This window comes from Gadus morhua, chromosome 20, assembly GCF_902167405.1.
Source record: "Gadus morhua chromosome 20, gadMor3.0, whole genome shotgun sequence".
NCBI classification, from domain to species: Eukaryota; Metazoa; Chordata; class Actinopteri; order Gadiformes; family Gadidae; genus Gadus; species Gadus morhua.
This window is the reverse complement of record NC_044067.1, coordinates 5,202,062-5,217,054: the sequence shown is the minus strand read 5'-3', so window position 1 is coordinate 5,217,054 and position 14,993 is coordinate 5,202,062. Positions and strand designations below refer to the sequence as shown.

At 49.0% G+C, this 14,993-nt stretch overlaps 1 protein-coding gene across 12 annotated transcripts in view; it reads left to right on the top strand.

The window, feature by feature from the left end:
- Positions 1–14,993, top strand: part of stxbp5l (syntaxin binding protein 5L) — a 123,126-nt gene that overhangs the window by 37,856 nt on the left and 70,277 nt on the right. For all 12 annotated transcript variants that reach the window (XM_030343357.1, XM_030343352.1, XM_030343355.1 and 9 more), the window contains exon 3: positions 10,374–10,455. In XM_030343357.1, the coding sequence (XP_030199217.1) occupies positions 10,374–10,455 (82 nt within the window). The remainder of the gene's footprint in view (positions 1–10,373; positions 10,456–14,993) is intronic.

Here is a 14,993-nt window from a genome sequence, read left to right as displayed (position 1 = left end):
ACCAGGAGACCAGGAGACGTGTTGGACACGGAGATCAAGAGAGACAGGGAACCGGAGAGAGAGAGAGACGGTGATGGGCGACCCGAGTCCGGGACGTGGTAGTAATGTGTGTGTTTGTGTGTGTTTGTGTGTGTGTGTCGGAGGTAAACACAGGTGCTGGTCCCTGGACGTTCATTGTGTTTCCTCCACGGCTGTTAGAGCTCCATGCACTGCTACTACTACTTAAGATAGTTTGTCTACAATAATACTGGATCGTTTCATTACACTAATGGGTTCTGCATGGCAGCTCACAAACATTTTTACGAACATATAAAACAGCTCTTTGATGCAAACACGCACCCTCACACTCTGATAGTAGTCTATTAAGGGCCAATTCCTGAAGCTAACTTTTTACAAACAGATACTCACTGATCTTTAAATGCAGCTTATTCACTGTGTGACATCTAGGCGTTCTTTTAAGCAGGAGTTCTCAATTGCTAAACACATACGCACAAACATACACACACAATAACAAACGCACACGCAAAATACGCACACACACGCACACACACACACACACACACAGACACAGACACAGACACAGACACAGACACAGACACAGACACACACACACACACACACATCTTAGCCTGTTCCGCAAACAGGACGTAGCTTCGATTCCCAGACTGCCCTATGGCAGCGGCTGGCTGATGTCCTTGCAGGCTGGTGATTGGCTGGCATTCCATGCGATTAACCCATTTATCCGTCCCCTCTCCCTCCCCCCCCCCTCCCTCTGGACCAACCCATCCCCCTGACGCCATGAGCCCCACCGGCCTCAACTGTCCAATAGAGGCAAAGCCAATTAGCAGGGCTGATTGCATTTGATTGGCCAGGGGCCTGGCTGCATACATCAACCATATCAACGAAGGAAGTGGAAGGGGGAGGGGAGAGCGCGGCATGACGGACTGATGGACACCAACATTACGGTGGAATGAAATGACTGGAGGACAGCTCGTTGCTTTTAGTATACCTTTTTGGTTCATTTCAAAGGTTTTGGAATTTCGTTCGGATCCCGTTTGTACACTTGAAAGTACGTCTTGTGGATTTGCGTGTAGGTCTTGAATTATGAGAGAGAGGGAGAGAGAGAGAGAGAGAGAGAGAGAGAGAGAGAGAGAGAGAGAGAGAGAGAGAGAGAGAGAGAGAGAGAGAGAGAGAGAGAGAGAGACGAGAACGAGAACGAGAACGAGAGCGAGACCAAAAGAGAGAGAGAGAGAGCAAGAGACCGAGATGGTTCGATAGAGAGAGATTGAGAGAAAGAGATAACAAGGTGATGGTAGGTGCGTGTGAATGCATGAGAGAGAGAATAAATACAGCCCCATGCAGTTTGATGATCATGGACTTACATGGTTCAGGGGTTGAGTAAAAGTTACACACAGTCTCCTTTTCAACTAGAAGTTACTGTGAACAGTATCAGAGAGTTTTCTTTGCATAATATGAATTGTTAATTCAGCTGCGGGCTAACTATAAAATATATATACTTCTTAACACTGTGTACGGTAGAGCTAATATGTTTCAGTATTTAGTACCATATTTAGTGATTGATTCTTTTGCACCTGATAAATGGTTTGTTTAATGATGATAGTTCAACCCCTAGTCTTATGCCCAGAGATACTCAGAACATCTCAGAATAGGATTTTTACTTTACAAGTTTGGATGCAAATGAAATAAGTATGCTTCGTAAATAGCAATGTATTTGCTCCATCATCGGTAGAGTTGCACATGATTTATTTGTGTCTGGGAAGAGGTAGAAGCTCAAGAGTCAAGTAAGTAGCAGGCCTAACCTTCAAAGTGTGCTTGACTAATGACAGCTTCTTATAAGTTATAAGGGTTAATAACTTCTAAGTAATTTATGTGTGAAAGTGTGCACGCACACACATCCACACACACGCATACACACACACACACACGCATACACACACACACACACACACACACACACACACACACACACACACACACACACACACACACACACACACACACACACACACACACACACATTATTCCACAAACATGTCTCTTACAGTTAACTATTGCTTATAAATTGTTCATCAATATATTGATCAGCTTTGTCTCTTAAAGCACAGATAAATTACTCGGATAGTAATCCAGGTTAATGGTGTGCAGGCTTCAGCGTAATGTGATTGGTCTTCCCTGTTCTATTAACCCTGTTAATGCTGTTTGCCTGTAGGTTCTCTGAGAAGTAAACTAGGTTACCTATCTTAAATACACAGCGTATTTAAAGTGCCTTACTTAGTGCCATACTTGCGGCAGACTTTTCCAAAGCTTGTCTCTGAGCTCTTCATAAAGTGATAGAGTGTACAATTAAAGAGACTAATAAAAGCCACTTACATTGCATGCAATGTTCCGCTGTGAGAAATTACCTTCAGCTGTTAACAACATATCAACAACATTAGCTTCGTGTTAAAGCTGTGATTAGTTTTTAGTTTTTAGGTTACATCGGATTTTGCTAGATTCAACAGTTTTCGCTCGGAGACAGCTTTCAACCTCCATGTTTTGTGTTGCAAGTCAGTGACAAACAGCTGGAACTAATTTCAGCCAATCATAACACAGCAAATGCGTTACCAGTGTGGCGCAACGTCCCTGTGGTTTGGTTGTTGGATTACCCCTTAAGAGAGAACCCGCCTCTCAAAATGTATTGCTAGAGGCAGGAGGTCAAAAGCACATCTTCACACTTGTCCTCTTCTAGCCTGAGTGGGGACAGACGAGGATGAGGAGGGCGAGGAAGAGGAGCAAGCAGAGGAATCTTAGAGCAGCCGGAGCACAGAGCAGGCAGATGTTAAGTGCAGGAGTGGCTGAGGTTCAACACAGCTGCCAAATGTGGAGGAAGATGATTAAATATGCTGATAGTTCCTCTCTCTTCTGCGTTTTTATATTTGACCCAACTCATAAATACGGAAACACCTTCTGTATTTCAAGTGAACACATGCAAACACCAACACTTTCGGCGTTAGAGGGACAGACTAAAGTCACACATGCAGCACATGTTCCAGGTGTGGAACGCAATGCGCTTGGGGCTTCCGCATTCCCAGCCTTCATCACGCAGAGCTGTTTCCACAAAACTGTCATCCAAGATGGCTGACCAAACAGCTGTTATGTAAGCGAAGCCTTCCCCACTAAAAGTGCAACCATTTCACACATTTTCAGGGATTTTTTGTCTCCATTTTCGAGTCTCTCATTGATTTCGCCATTAGGGTTCTCTGAAGAATTAGTATTATCCATGTTCTGCTATCCTATACCTCATCTTCAATGTTCTCTCTCGCTCTCTCTCTCTCTCTCTCTCTCTCTCTCTCTCTCTCTCTCTCTCTCTCTCTCTCTCTCTCTCTCTCTCTCTCTCTCTCTCTCTCTCTCTCTCTCTCTCTCTCTCTCTCTCTCTCTCCTCAACTTTTTGTAAGTCCCTCTCCCATTCCACCTCTAGCATAAGAGATAAGGACGCTACAACATCCGGTTGACTCGTGTCCCTGCAGATTCAATTAGCGTTGCTGGCTGGTAATGGAATTACACGGCATGTAGATTCCGTGCCAACCCACACACACACACACACAGTAGCCACACTCGCACACACACCGACACACAGACACAGTTGCCACAGACACACGCACACGCATACACAGTAGCAACACTCGCACACACTACGACACACAGACACAGTTGCCACACACACACGCACGCACGCACGCACGCACACACGCACGCACACACACACGCACACACGCACACACCACGCACGCACGCACACACACACGCACACACACACACACACACACACACACACACACACACACACACACACACACACACATTCACTTGGCCATGCGGGACGCCATTATAGCTGCGATATTAGCATTCTCCTCCTTGTTGAGGAGCTCAGGAGAAGGCCCCGGGCTGAGTGGGACTGGAGCTGCTTCCTCCTGTGACGCTCCCATCAGGGCTCAAGCTTGCTTGGGCTGGGCGGCATCCATCTTGTTGCAATTGGGTTGTTTTTCCATTTCCAAACTGTAACACATTTTATCGTGGGAGATGAATGTGTTGTGTGTGTGTGTGTGTGTGTGTGTGTGTGTGTGTGTGTGTGTGTGTGTGTGTGTACACACTTATATTTCCTCTGGTTTGTTTAACAATCAGGCAAGCATGACTTCCTCCAGGTGTGGCTTCCTCGCCTCGGTCTTCCCTGAGAGTTTATTGCGGTGCTTAAAAGCGTCGCAATCAGCCGCAGATAGTGCCATCCGCGCTGTGCTAGCTCCGCCCGCTTCCCCTAATCCCGGTGATAAAACAAGCGCACAAAACACTCACATCGATTTGTTAATAGCCCAAAGTTCTTCCTGTCGTTTTACACAATCAAATGAGCACACACACACACACACACACACACACACAGAGACACACACACACACACACACACACACACACACACACACAGACACACACACACACACACACACACACACACACACACACACACATACACATACACACTCACACACAGCGCTATCGCCCGCCTCCCGGCTTCCTGATTAGAGCCTCTTCGACGCGGCTCCAAAATGTCGCCTTTGTTTGATGTTCTCCCAATTTGTTTTGTTTATAGCGAGCACACAGTCAGCGGCGGCAGCGAGTGACAACTCATTAGATACCGCGGGGTCGTCCTCCTTGTCATTTTCTTCCCTTTTCTTCATCATGCAAATACAAACGTGCCAGTTTTGGAAGGGGGACAAATTGGCTGTGCTATAAAACCCAGCGCACGCACACGCACGCACACACACACACACACACACACACACACACACACACACACACACACACACACACACACACACACACACGCACTGGGTGTGCATGTGTGTGAAGTGACAAATGAAAATGTGTCCATACACACGCAGACTAACTCCTAACGACACATTTATCTCCCACATTAAAACTTTGTGGAAATTGAAATCCATCCCAATTTCAACAAGATGGACGCCAAGCCCTAGCAAGCCATTGCCCTGACGGGAAGAAAAAAAACACGTACATCTGCATGCGAGTGGCATCAGCGCAGAGCCAGATCCTGGCAGGGGAACGAGGTGACTGAAGCTCGAGCGCTTCAGGGCGAAAAGCTAGGTCTGTCCGCTCCTCGAACCCACCCAGACACCCGCTGTATTCCAGCCGCTGGCTGCGGTTGACCTCCCGCACCCTGCGACTCAACCACCCCCGCCAGTGGGAGCCGGTGGTGGTCACTTCATTCGCGGGCGCGGCCGATCCCCTCTCCACAGATCGTGTGTTAAGATACCGCCTGAGAGAGGATTCACCTTTTGTTTGTCCCCAACCAACCCCAACACACACAAACACACATACACAGACATAGACGCACACAGACACACACACACACGCACACAAACACACACACACCCACACACAAACAGACCCACAGACTTGCACACACACGCCTGTACACCTGAACAAAGACACACACACACAGACACACTCACAGACACAGACAGACACACTCACAGACACAGACACACACACACACACACCCAGACTTGCGCACACACGCATGTCCACCTGCACTCACACAACGCATGCACACACACACACTAACCGTCTCGCCGAGTCCCCGGAGGCACTGGAGATGCGGCGATGGTCACAGCATTATAATTCCAGCCCCCCCCCCCCCCCCACACTCACACACCCACACACCTCCCTTCAGCCTCCCCCTGTCTCTCAGTGCTCATCCCGGCTCACAGGGAAGCGTTGGTATGCAGAGCACGCGGGCTTTGGGCAGATAGCCTGCTGTGAAGAATATCAACCACTGAAGGGTACCGCCGCCGCCACCGTTCTCCACACATCTCCTCATTCTGAATTGCTCTCCTTCTGGGACAGCAGGCCGGGGCTGACAACACCACCGGCGTTGAAGTCCTTGTTTGTCGCCGGTTAAGCTTGATGATTGGCAGCTGGTTCGCTTTTGTTGGCTTTAAGTGGTCTAGCTTTAACTAAGGGGACAAGGGGACGGCCATTGTGCTGAGCTGGAAATAACACGGCAGGCACCGCTACTTAACCCCTTACTGAGTAGCTCACGCCAACGCTAATGGTAATGGTTGTTTTTTTGTGGCTGCAGGTAGTTGCTCAGGTTGTCCACCTCACGTGTAGGGAATGCAGGTAGTAAAGATATCCCCCGCTCGCATTTCCACTTACTTTACAGAATGTAATTTCAGAGGCCTCAGAGTGAATAGCCATGCTGTGCTATAAGTATGTAGCACCGTGGGCCAGTGTTGCCTGCCAAAACGTGGAGCGCGAAGTGTTCCTCCATAGATGTGCCGCACTTCAAAGGCAGGGCACACATCCGACAGGATGTAGAGGAGCGAGGAGGGGAAGGGCTGTGAGATCCCGGGTTAAGGTGTTCGCCTGCGGTGATTGAATGAGTCCCGTTACCGGTGTCGGGAAGCTAGGAGGAGTGTGTTTTGTTGTGTTGTGTTGTGTGCGCTCTCTTGATTCGTGGCGGTGTAGAATGTCACAGGAGAGAACAGCCTTCAACTCTACGCACAAGACTGTGTGTCTTCCTCGTCGGAATTTCGAGTAAATATTACATACAAAAAAAATGACAAGAACCAAAACGTCTGCTGTCACAACATCTGTGGTCTTATGTTGTTCAGATAGGCGGGGAAAGCAGGAACCAGGGTACATCTGTTGTGCTGGTTGAGGAGGATGAACGGGTTTGTAAACAGACAAACACTTGCAAGCAAATACCATGTACTTCATTCCTATTATTCTCCCTCTCCCGCTCTGCCAGCCTCTTAGGTGGTTAAATCGATTTGAGCGAGCAGAAGATGAAGTGAGATAGGGAGAGGAGGAACGAGAGAGACAGTTGGAGAGAGGGAGAGAGAGGGAGAGTGCATGAGTGAGGCAATGGAACAGGACTAGAATGAAAGGATGGAGGGAGGGCAGGCAAGTAGGCGCAGGAGGAGGTACAAAAAAATCAATCTGATGATTCCCAGTTGATGGTCTATTTAAAAACAGTCCTGCTTGTGTTTGTTTTGCTGAAAAACTGAGAGGAAGAGAATACAGGTTTTTGTGTTGGTGGCTTGCAGTGAGGCCTTGGGGGGGGGGGGGGGGGGGGGGGGTCCATGACCTTTCAGCGCATCTGTCCTGTTGATGCCCACTGGCACAATAACAGGACCTGGAATGTGTCCTTAATGGCTCAATAAACGTACAAATGAGCCGGCTAGTACATCTCTCCCCATTATATGATTTCAACAATTGGCGCTTATCATTATAACTGCTGCAGGTGCTTCCTTTCTCTTCTTTTCTGTTCCGAAACGATTTGCTCACAAACGTTCCCACCTGCATGGATCCAGGTGGTTTTCTGAACGTGAGACGCATTTAGGCCTGTAGCACAGATCTTCTGTGCGTTGGAAATGCAAGCAGGCAAGTGGGTCTTGTTGAAAACCAAATGAAGACGCTCTTTATTGCTACCTTTGGGGGAAATGCATACCGTCTCAAACATCCCACTTCAATCCATGTTGTATTATCTGTATACCTTTCTGATGAATTCTACCAATCTAAAGAATGGCTTGAACATGAGGAAGCTTCTCATGTAGCCACGCACACAAGCACAGCAAATGCTCCATTTGGTTTGAAGCATGTTGTAATACCTGTGTGCTGTGCCTCTGATACCAGTTCACCCCCCACAGAACCAGAGCTGTGTGCATGTGTGTGTGCACTTGTGTGTGTGTGTGTGTGTGCACGTTCGGTGTGTGCATGTGCGTGCTTTCGTTGTGTACATGTGTGCATGTGTGCGCCTGTGTGTGTGAGTGTACACCTGTATGTGTGTGTTCCTGTGCCTGTGTGTGTGTGTGTGTGTGTGTGTGTGTGTGTGTGTGTGTGTGTGTGTGTGTGTGTGTGTGTGTGTGTGTGTGTGTGTGTGTGTGTGTGTGTGTGTCTGTGTGTGTGTGTGTGTGCTTGTGTTCCCACCTAACCCTCCAGCACCAGATTATTCCCTCAAGCTGCCCGATGTGCTCGGGCAGCCAGAGGCATCGCCTTGGCTGGGATGAGCTTTGCAAATCCAACCAGATCACTCAGTCTGTCTGTCTGTCTGTCTGTCTGTGTGTGTGTGTGTGTGGGGGGGGGGGGGGGGGGGGGGGGTCCTCTCTCTCTCAGACAGAGCTTCAGCAGCACCCTAAGGGGGCTTGGCCCCAGACAGACTGAGGAGTACAACTCAGGAGTCCTTCTGAATGATGGGTAACACATTAAACCGCCCTACTCACAATGCCTAACAGTCGTACACAGTAAGCGACAGACCCTGGGCCGAGTCATTGTCTATGTTCCACTGTCAGTGCATGACTTTGGCGCCACCAGGGTCAATAGTTTGATTCACACCGGGGCCACTAGTGCTTCCAAAGCATCCACTCACATGATTGCCCACCAAACGGAAGTCCTATTTATTAAGACAGGTGAAGCCATTAGTATTGGATGTGGGGTAGCATATGTCACCAGTGATAACCAAAGTAGACATGCCGCTTACGCTGTTGTGTCGCTGGACCGAGCGGTTGTCACAAGCACCCAAAGTGGTGGATTGAGGTGCGATCGTGTTTTCCTCCACCCCTGTCAAAACCCGACTCAGATCTTCATGAACGACGACATGAAATGGCAATTTTTTCGCCTCATCACATTGTTGTGTTTGGCCGTTTCGCAATTTGTGCGGGCATGTATCCTATTCCAATCAACGACCAATATGTTCAGGGAGAACTTCCGCTATCGCAAATCAAAGGCAGAAGATCAATGCGCAAGCTTTAGTCCTGCCGGGATGTCCTTACGGCCTTGGAAATGCATTGTTTAGTGTCCCGGTATTACTTTATCTGTCATACATAACAGTTCAGTACAAAAGTCAGACCGTTTTACAATGCTATGGACTGAAGACCATTCTTACATAGTAAGGGTTCAATGTGTCCAAAAAGGAGTTGCACTACCACTCTGACTTAGTGATGTTTCAATGTGTCAAAAACGAGTTGTACTACCACCCTGTCGTAGTAATCCTTCAATGTGTCTAAAATGGGTTTTCCTTCTGCTGCCAACAGCTATCTCTGTCCAACTTTAGCATTTGGAAAAACGTCAGGAACCCCTCTTTGTACCCGGACCAAGAACTCCAATGCACCGATGTAACTGCGGGCCATTGTGTTCAGGTGAACACGTATACATGCGTTAGCGCTGCGCCAATGAAACCGGTAATTGTATGTTGGCCTCACTGGACAGATTCAAACACAAACTCTACCAGTCGCATCCGTGCTCAGAATAGATGGTACCCCTCCCCAGCTGCGTCTGGCTCCTCGTCACCCTCGGGTGAAGCCTCTCTACCTGAGCTGTGTCCAAGTACCGTCGAATGAGGTAGAATCCAACTACCACACAGTCCCCTCTGGTCGGAGATGAGGAAACTAGGATTATTTCTGGATTTTATTCCCGCAATTGAGTCTACTGTTACGTAATTGTTGACGCATTCGCATTTCTTGATTATACTTAATTATATACTGATAGACTATACATGTTTGTATTTCAGTATATGTGTTACATTGCAACATCATTCTCTCCATCTTACCCCTCCCAGCTCTCGTTGAAACTTCAGTCCTTGACTATGGCTAACTTGGCTCAACAGTACTCCGTTTTAGAAGCACCCCACTGTTCAAACTAAACCCAAAGGTTCATGCTGCTGGTTCAATTCCCATAGGTTAAATTTAAAGCAGCAGACCGTCGAAACAGAAAACAGAAAGTCTTTGTTGTGTAGTATCTGGTGCTGTGGTTCTCTCCTGCTGGTTCTTCTGCTCTTTGCTCCCCGATCGTACAGCTCATTGGGCCGAAGGGTGATTGTTAATTGCGCGAGAGAGAGAGAGAGAGAGAGAGAGAGAGAGAGAGAGAGAGAGAGAGAGAGAGAGAGAGAGAGAGAGAGAGAGAGAGAGAGAGAGGAGAGGGAGAGGGAGAGGGAGAGGGAGAGAGAAAGGGAGAGGGAGAGGGAGAGGGAGGGAGAGAGGGAGAGGAGAGAGGGAGGGAGAGAGAGAGAGAGCTTTCGCTGTGATCTGCAGAGAGTGTGTATATAGTGGAGCATAGTATACAGGCCAATGGGGCATGCAAGAAAGGGCTGAGAAACAGCATCATTGCAGGGATGTCAAGTGTTTGCCTTTATGTGACTCTGGATTTAAAGAGGGAGGCCTTCTTATGAAAGGCAAGGTGTAACCCTAACCCCTGTAGTTGTTCATCTGAGATCGCCTGTAATGCTCGTGTTTTGTTGTTGTTGTGGTTTCGTGGTCGTCTGGTCTTGTTGCTGTGCCATATTTCCTTGACTCCATCATCAGACTGGGACGGCCTGGGGTCGACTGCTACTGTCACCATGAGACCACAGCCGCCGTTCTCCAGCTTCAGTTCCTCATCAACGAGGTAAGACGGGTTCCCCTCAACTGTTTTCTTTCCTGTGGTGGTTTGATGTGATCTTGAGACCCGCGTGAAATTCCATCAACTCGTCACTCCGCCCAAACCAGACTGAACACATGATAGAAACATGAATAAAGATGTAATAAGTTACAGATATGACGTTCCATCTGTTCCATCATCTTTTCGAGGCTTTGTTATAGCGCAGTAGCCAAACGGGCAGCGCCATCCTCAGACACATACACACACAGTAGCCACAAGCGCACCCACACAATGACACCCACAAACACACACACACAGTAGGCAAACGCACACACACACACACACCGACTCACAGACTCATACGCACACAGTAGCCACAAGCGCAAACACAACGACACACACACACACACACAAAACCAAATCACTCACACACACGCTGAATCCAAAAAGAAACCAAGGTCTTTCCGCAGACCTGGACGCTGTGTCTCTGTCAGTCTTTTGTGTGTCTGTGTGCGCGCGGTGCTCTGGAGGGAGCAGCTTGTGCCCCCCAGCATGCAGCCCGGTTCTGCAGCCCAGCCCACCTGCGGCTCCCTGCCCCCCCCCTACAGAGGCCCTCTGACTCCCCACCCGGGGAAAAAAAAAGGGCACTTGAGTCTCCTTGCGGCGAGCAGAGCGCTTTGGACCGTGCAGACAGAACTCAATTGAAGGAGCCCCAACAGAGAGCCCAGAAAGACACCAGCCAGAACTGCTCTGTATTCTCCCCCTCCCTCTCCCCCTCCCCCTCCCTCTCCCTCTCCCCCTCCCTCTCCCTCTCCCTCTCCCTCTCCCTCTCCCTCTCCCTCTCTTGGCCTTTCGGCTGCCCCATTTTGTCTCTCTTCATCCTAGCAACGGGTTTACTTTTGCAATCTCTCAGGACTTCTTTGTAGTGTGTCTGCAGCAAATGGAAGTGTGTGTTTGTCTCTGTGTGTGTATCTCTGTGTGTCTGTCTGTGTGTCTCTGTCTGTGTGTGTGTTTCTACTGTGTGTGTGTGTTTGTCTGTGTGTCGTGTGTGTGTGTGTGTGTGTGTGTGTGTGTGTGTGTGTGTGTGTGTGTGTGTGTGTGTGTGTGTGTGTGTATCTGTCTTTGTCTGTGTGTCTGTGTCTGTGTGTGTGGCTACTGTGTGTGTTTTTGTGTGTTTATCTATGTGTGTGTGTGGCTACTGTGTGTGTATATCTGTGTGTGTTTGTCTGTGTGTGTGTGTATCTGTGTGTCTCTGTCTGTGTGTGTGTGTGTGTGGCTACTGTTTGTGTGTGTTTGTCTGTGTGTCTGTCTGTGTGTCTCTGTCTGTGTGTGTGTTTCTACTCTGTGTGTGTGTTTGTCTGTGTGTCGTGTGTGTGTGTGTGTGTGTGTGTGTGTGTGTGTGTGTATCTGTGTGTGTATCTGTCTTTGTCTGTGTGTCTGTGGCTAGTGTGTGTGTGTGTGTGTGTGTGTGTGTGTCTGTCGCTCTGGCACACACACCCACTCGACACGGCTCCTCCAACGAGCCTGGGTCCCTTCCCGACGACGAGGAGATGCCCGCACTGAGCAGCACCTCTCCCTCTGATCTTCAAGGCTCTCCCTTGTTTACATGCGCTGCCATGCGTCAGAGCGTGTTTCCACACATCAAACGAGAGACACACACACGCACACACACACACACTCACGCACACTCAGAAAGTGGGCCGCTGTCGCTCCCCCTCTCCTGATATCCGTCTCCTGTTGACGTTAATACGCGATGACAGCGACCTCGCCGCTCCTGGTTTTATACGGCGAGTGACTAATAATAGCGACGGCGGCGGCGGCGGCGGCGGCGGCGGCGGCGGCGGCTAATGGCCGACTTAACACGCCGCCGCGGCCTCTTGACATTCAGCCCGTCGTGAACCGCTCCTCGAAGCCACGCAGGCAGCCCTACGTTGGGAGGGGGGGGGGGGGGGGGGTTGTGGAGGAGAACCCCCACCCCCACCCCCCCACCTGAACCATTCCTCCGGTACAACCACCGTGCGTACACTCGATCAGAGGCGACGGAGGATTGGAAGCTACGTCAGTATCTGGATCAGAGTTCCGACGTGATTTTGTGTGTGTAGCATGGATGTGTTTCTGGTCCACTGAGCACTCACACACAGCAGAGCGTCAAGCCAGAGCCATGCACACACACACACACACACACACACACACACACACACACACACACACACACACACACACACACACACACACACACACACACACACACACACAGAGAGATATATACATGCACACACGCACATTCACATGCACACAGACATACACACACACAAACATGATTGCAAGGACACACTAAAATTCACATGTACGGACACACACACAAGCACACACTAACATGCATGCACAGAAACACACACACCCACGCACACAAATACACACACAGATAGGCATGCACGGACACGCAGGCTCACACAGTGAGTCCTAAACTCAAATCTCTGGAAAGCCATGCGTTAAGCACAGTCCTGCCATCTCTGTACCATTTCCCAAACCCAGCTTGACAGCTGGACAGCTGCAGAGGGATGACACATATCTCCTGCTTGGGGAAGTCACCGCATAGCTCCTATCTTAGCCCCCCAGGTAGCACAAGATGCTTGTCTATCGGAAGAGAAAATTACATTCTGTTGTCGCAGACAGTTGTGTGAATAGATTTGCGGGTTTGTGTTTGTTTTTTCTGCTTGGAATTCATCACGTGGCGAAGCTGAATAATGCAACAGCGAACCAAGACGGAACCCCTGTAGCAGGTGTGTGTGTGTGTGTGTGTGTGTGTGCGCTTGCGTGCCTGCGTTTGTGTGTGTGAACAGCACAGCGAAGGAAACGAGGGGAAGAAGAGAACGAGGGGAGGGAGTGTGATCAAAACATCGCAGGGTCAACGTGACAAATCCTCGCTCAAACGCCTCATTAACCTTTGAGGATGAACACTGTGACCTGGTTTCAAAGAAACCGGCTCACCACAGTTCTGGCCCACCGGCACATATGCTATCGTTTGTTACGACCAGGCTCTGTGATCATCTCAATAACAGAGTCGGATAATGGATTCATATATTCATTGGCCGTGAAATGACGTAACCCGAAGCCTGAACAACAAGTGCTGAGTGTGGAGGAGTGGAATGTGTACCGTGGGCATGTTGTGTGACAACAACACAACATCAGGCACACACACACACACACACACACACACACACGCCCCCAAGAGGGGAGGGGGTGAGGGAGCAGAACATGACATGACGGATGTGGTCCACCTTGTCCGGCCTGCAGGCCAGACCTATGCTGTCACTGGGAAATCACAGGGCAGCTTTGTGATGTTCAGCTCCCTGACCGGGGGCCACACATCCAAGATGACTGGTGTCAACGAGGCATGGGCCGTTGCATCACTCACTCCCCTTGCGGATCGATTACCAATAACGTGCGCGAATGCACGCGCGCGCACACACACACACACACACACACACACAACCTGCGCAGCCATTCCCAGCCGCTGAAGGCTGATGACGTCTTCCTTGTCAGCGGTGTCTCGTGGATACATCTGCCTTGTTAGCTATTGATTTTGCCGGAGCAAATCTGTTTGGAGGGAACCTATTGACCGGGCCACTGATGTGTCCAATCAAAAGGCCGCTACTCATACACAAACAGATGGATGGATGGTGTGACCCGATCAATCAATAGATTGATGGATGGAGGGTACGTTTGATGGAGGAGCTGGTGGATGGATGGATTGCTAGATGAGTGGGTCGATGAATGGATGGAAGGATGAGGATGGATTGCTGGGCAGATGATGGACAGCGTCTCCATCAGACAGGTGTGTGTGTGTGTGTGTGTGTGTGTGTGTGTGTGTGTGTGTGTGTGTGTGTGTGTGTGTGTGTGTGTGTGTGTGTGTGTGTGTGTGTGTGTGTGTGTGTGTGTGTGTGTGTGTGTGTGTGTGAGCGAGAGCTAGACAGAATATTGAATACATGAGTAGACCGCTGAGTGTGGGAGGGTTTACAGACTGCTGATGAAATTTGAAATATTGGATGACAATTTGTTTATTTAGACTTCTTTTATCTCGGCTTTATCGCCATCAACAACACTCAATGATTGACAAAGACAATTTCTTTGTGAAATCTAGACCACTTCATCCAATTTCCATGGGCACAAATCACATTGCCCAATGAAAAGGCTAATTGAAAACGCCCCCCAGGCCTGAAGAAAATGTGGATGCATATTGCCTTTGTTTTGCTATGCACATTGTCCAACGTCCATAAATACATTCACAATGCTTTCCCTTTTTATTCCAAGTAATTATTTAGTGACAGATGTTCCAGTTCATCAAACAATGGCCTTTTGTTTTTCTATGCTTTTCTATGTTTTTCTAACAAACCAGTTACTGTGACTGCAAGGACAAACTGGCAGCTGTGTATGTTTACTCTAGTCTGAATGACTCATATCTCTGCTTGACATTGCATGTCTTCAATATTTCAGATCATAAAAATGCGTCTAACCTTAGATGGTCTAATTGCAGACTTCGTCCATTTGTAATGGCAATAGTT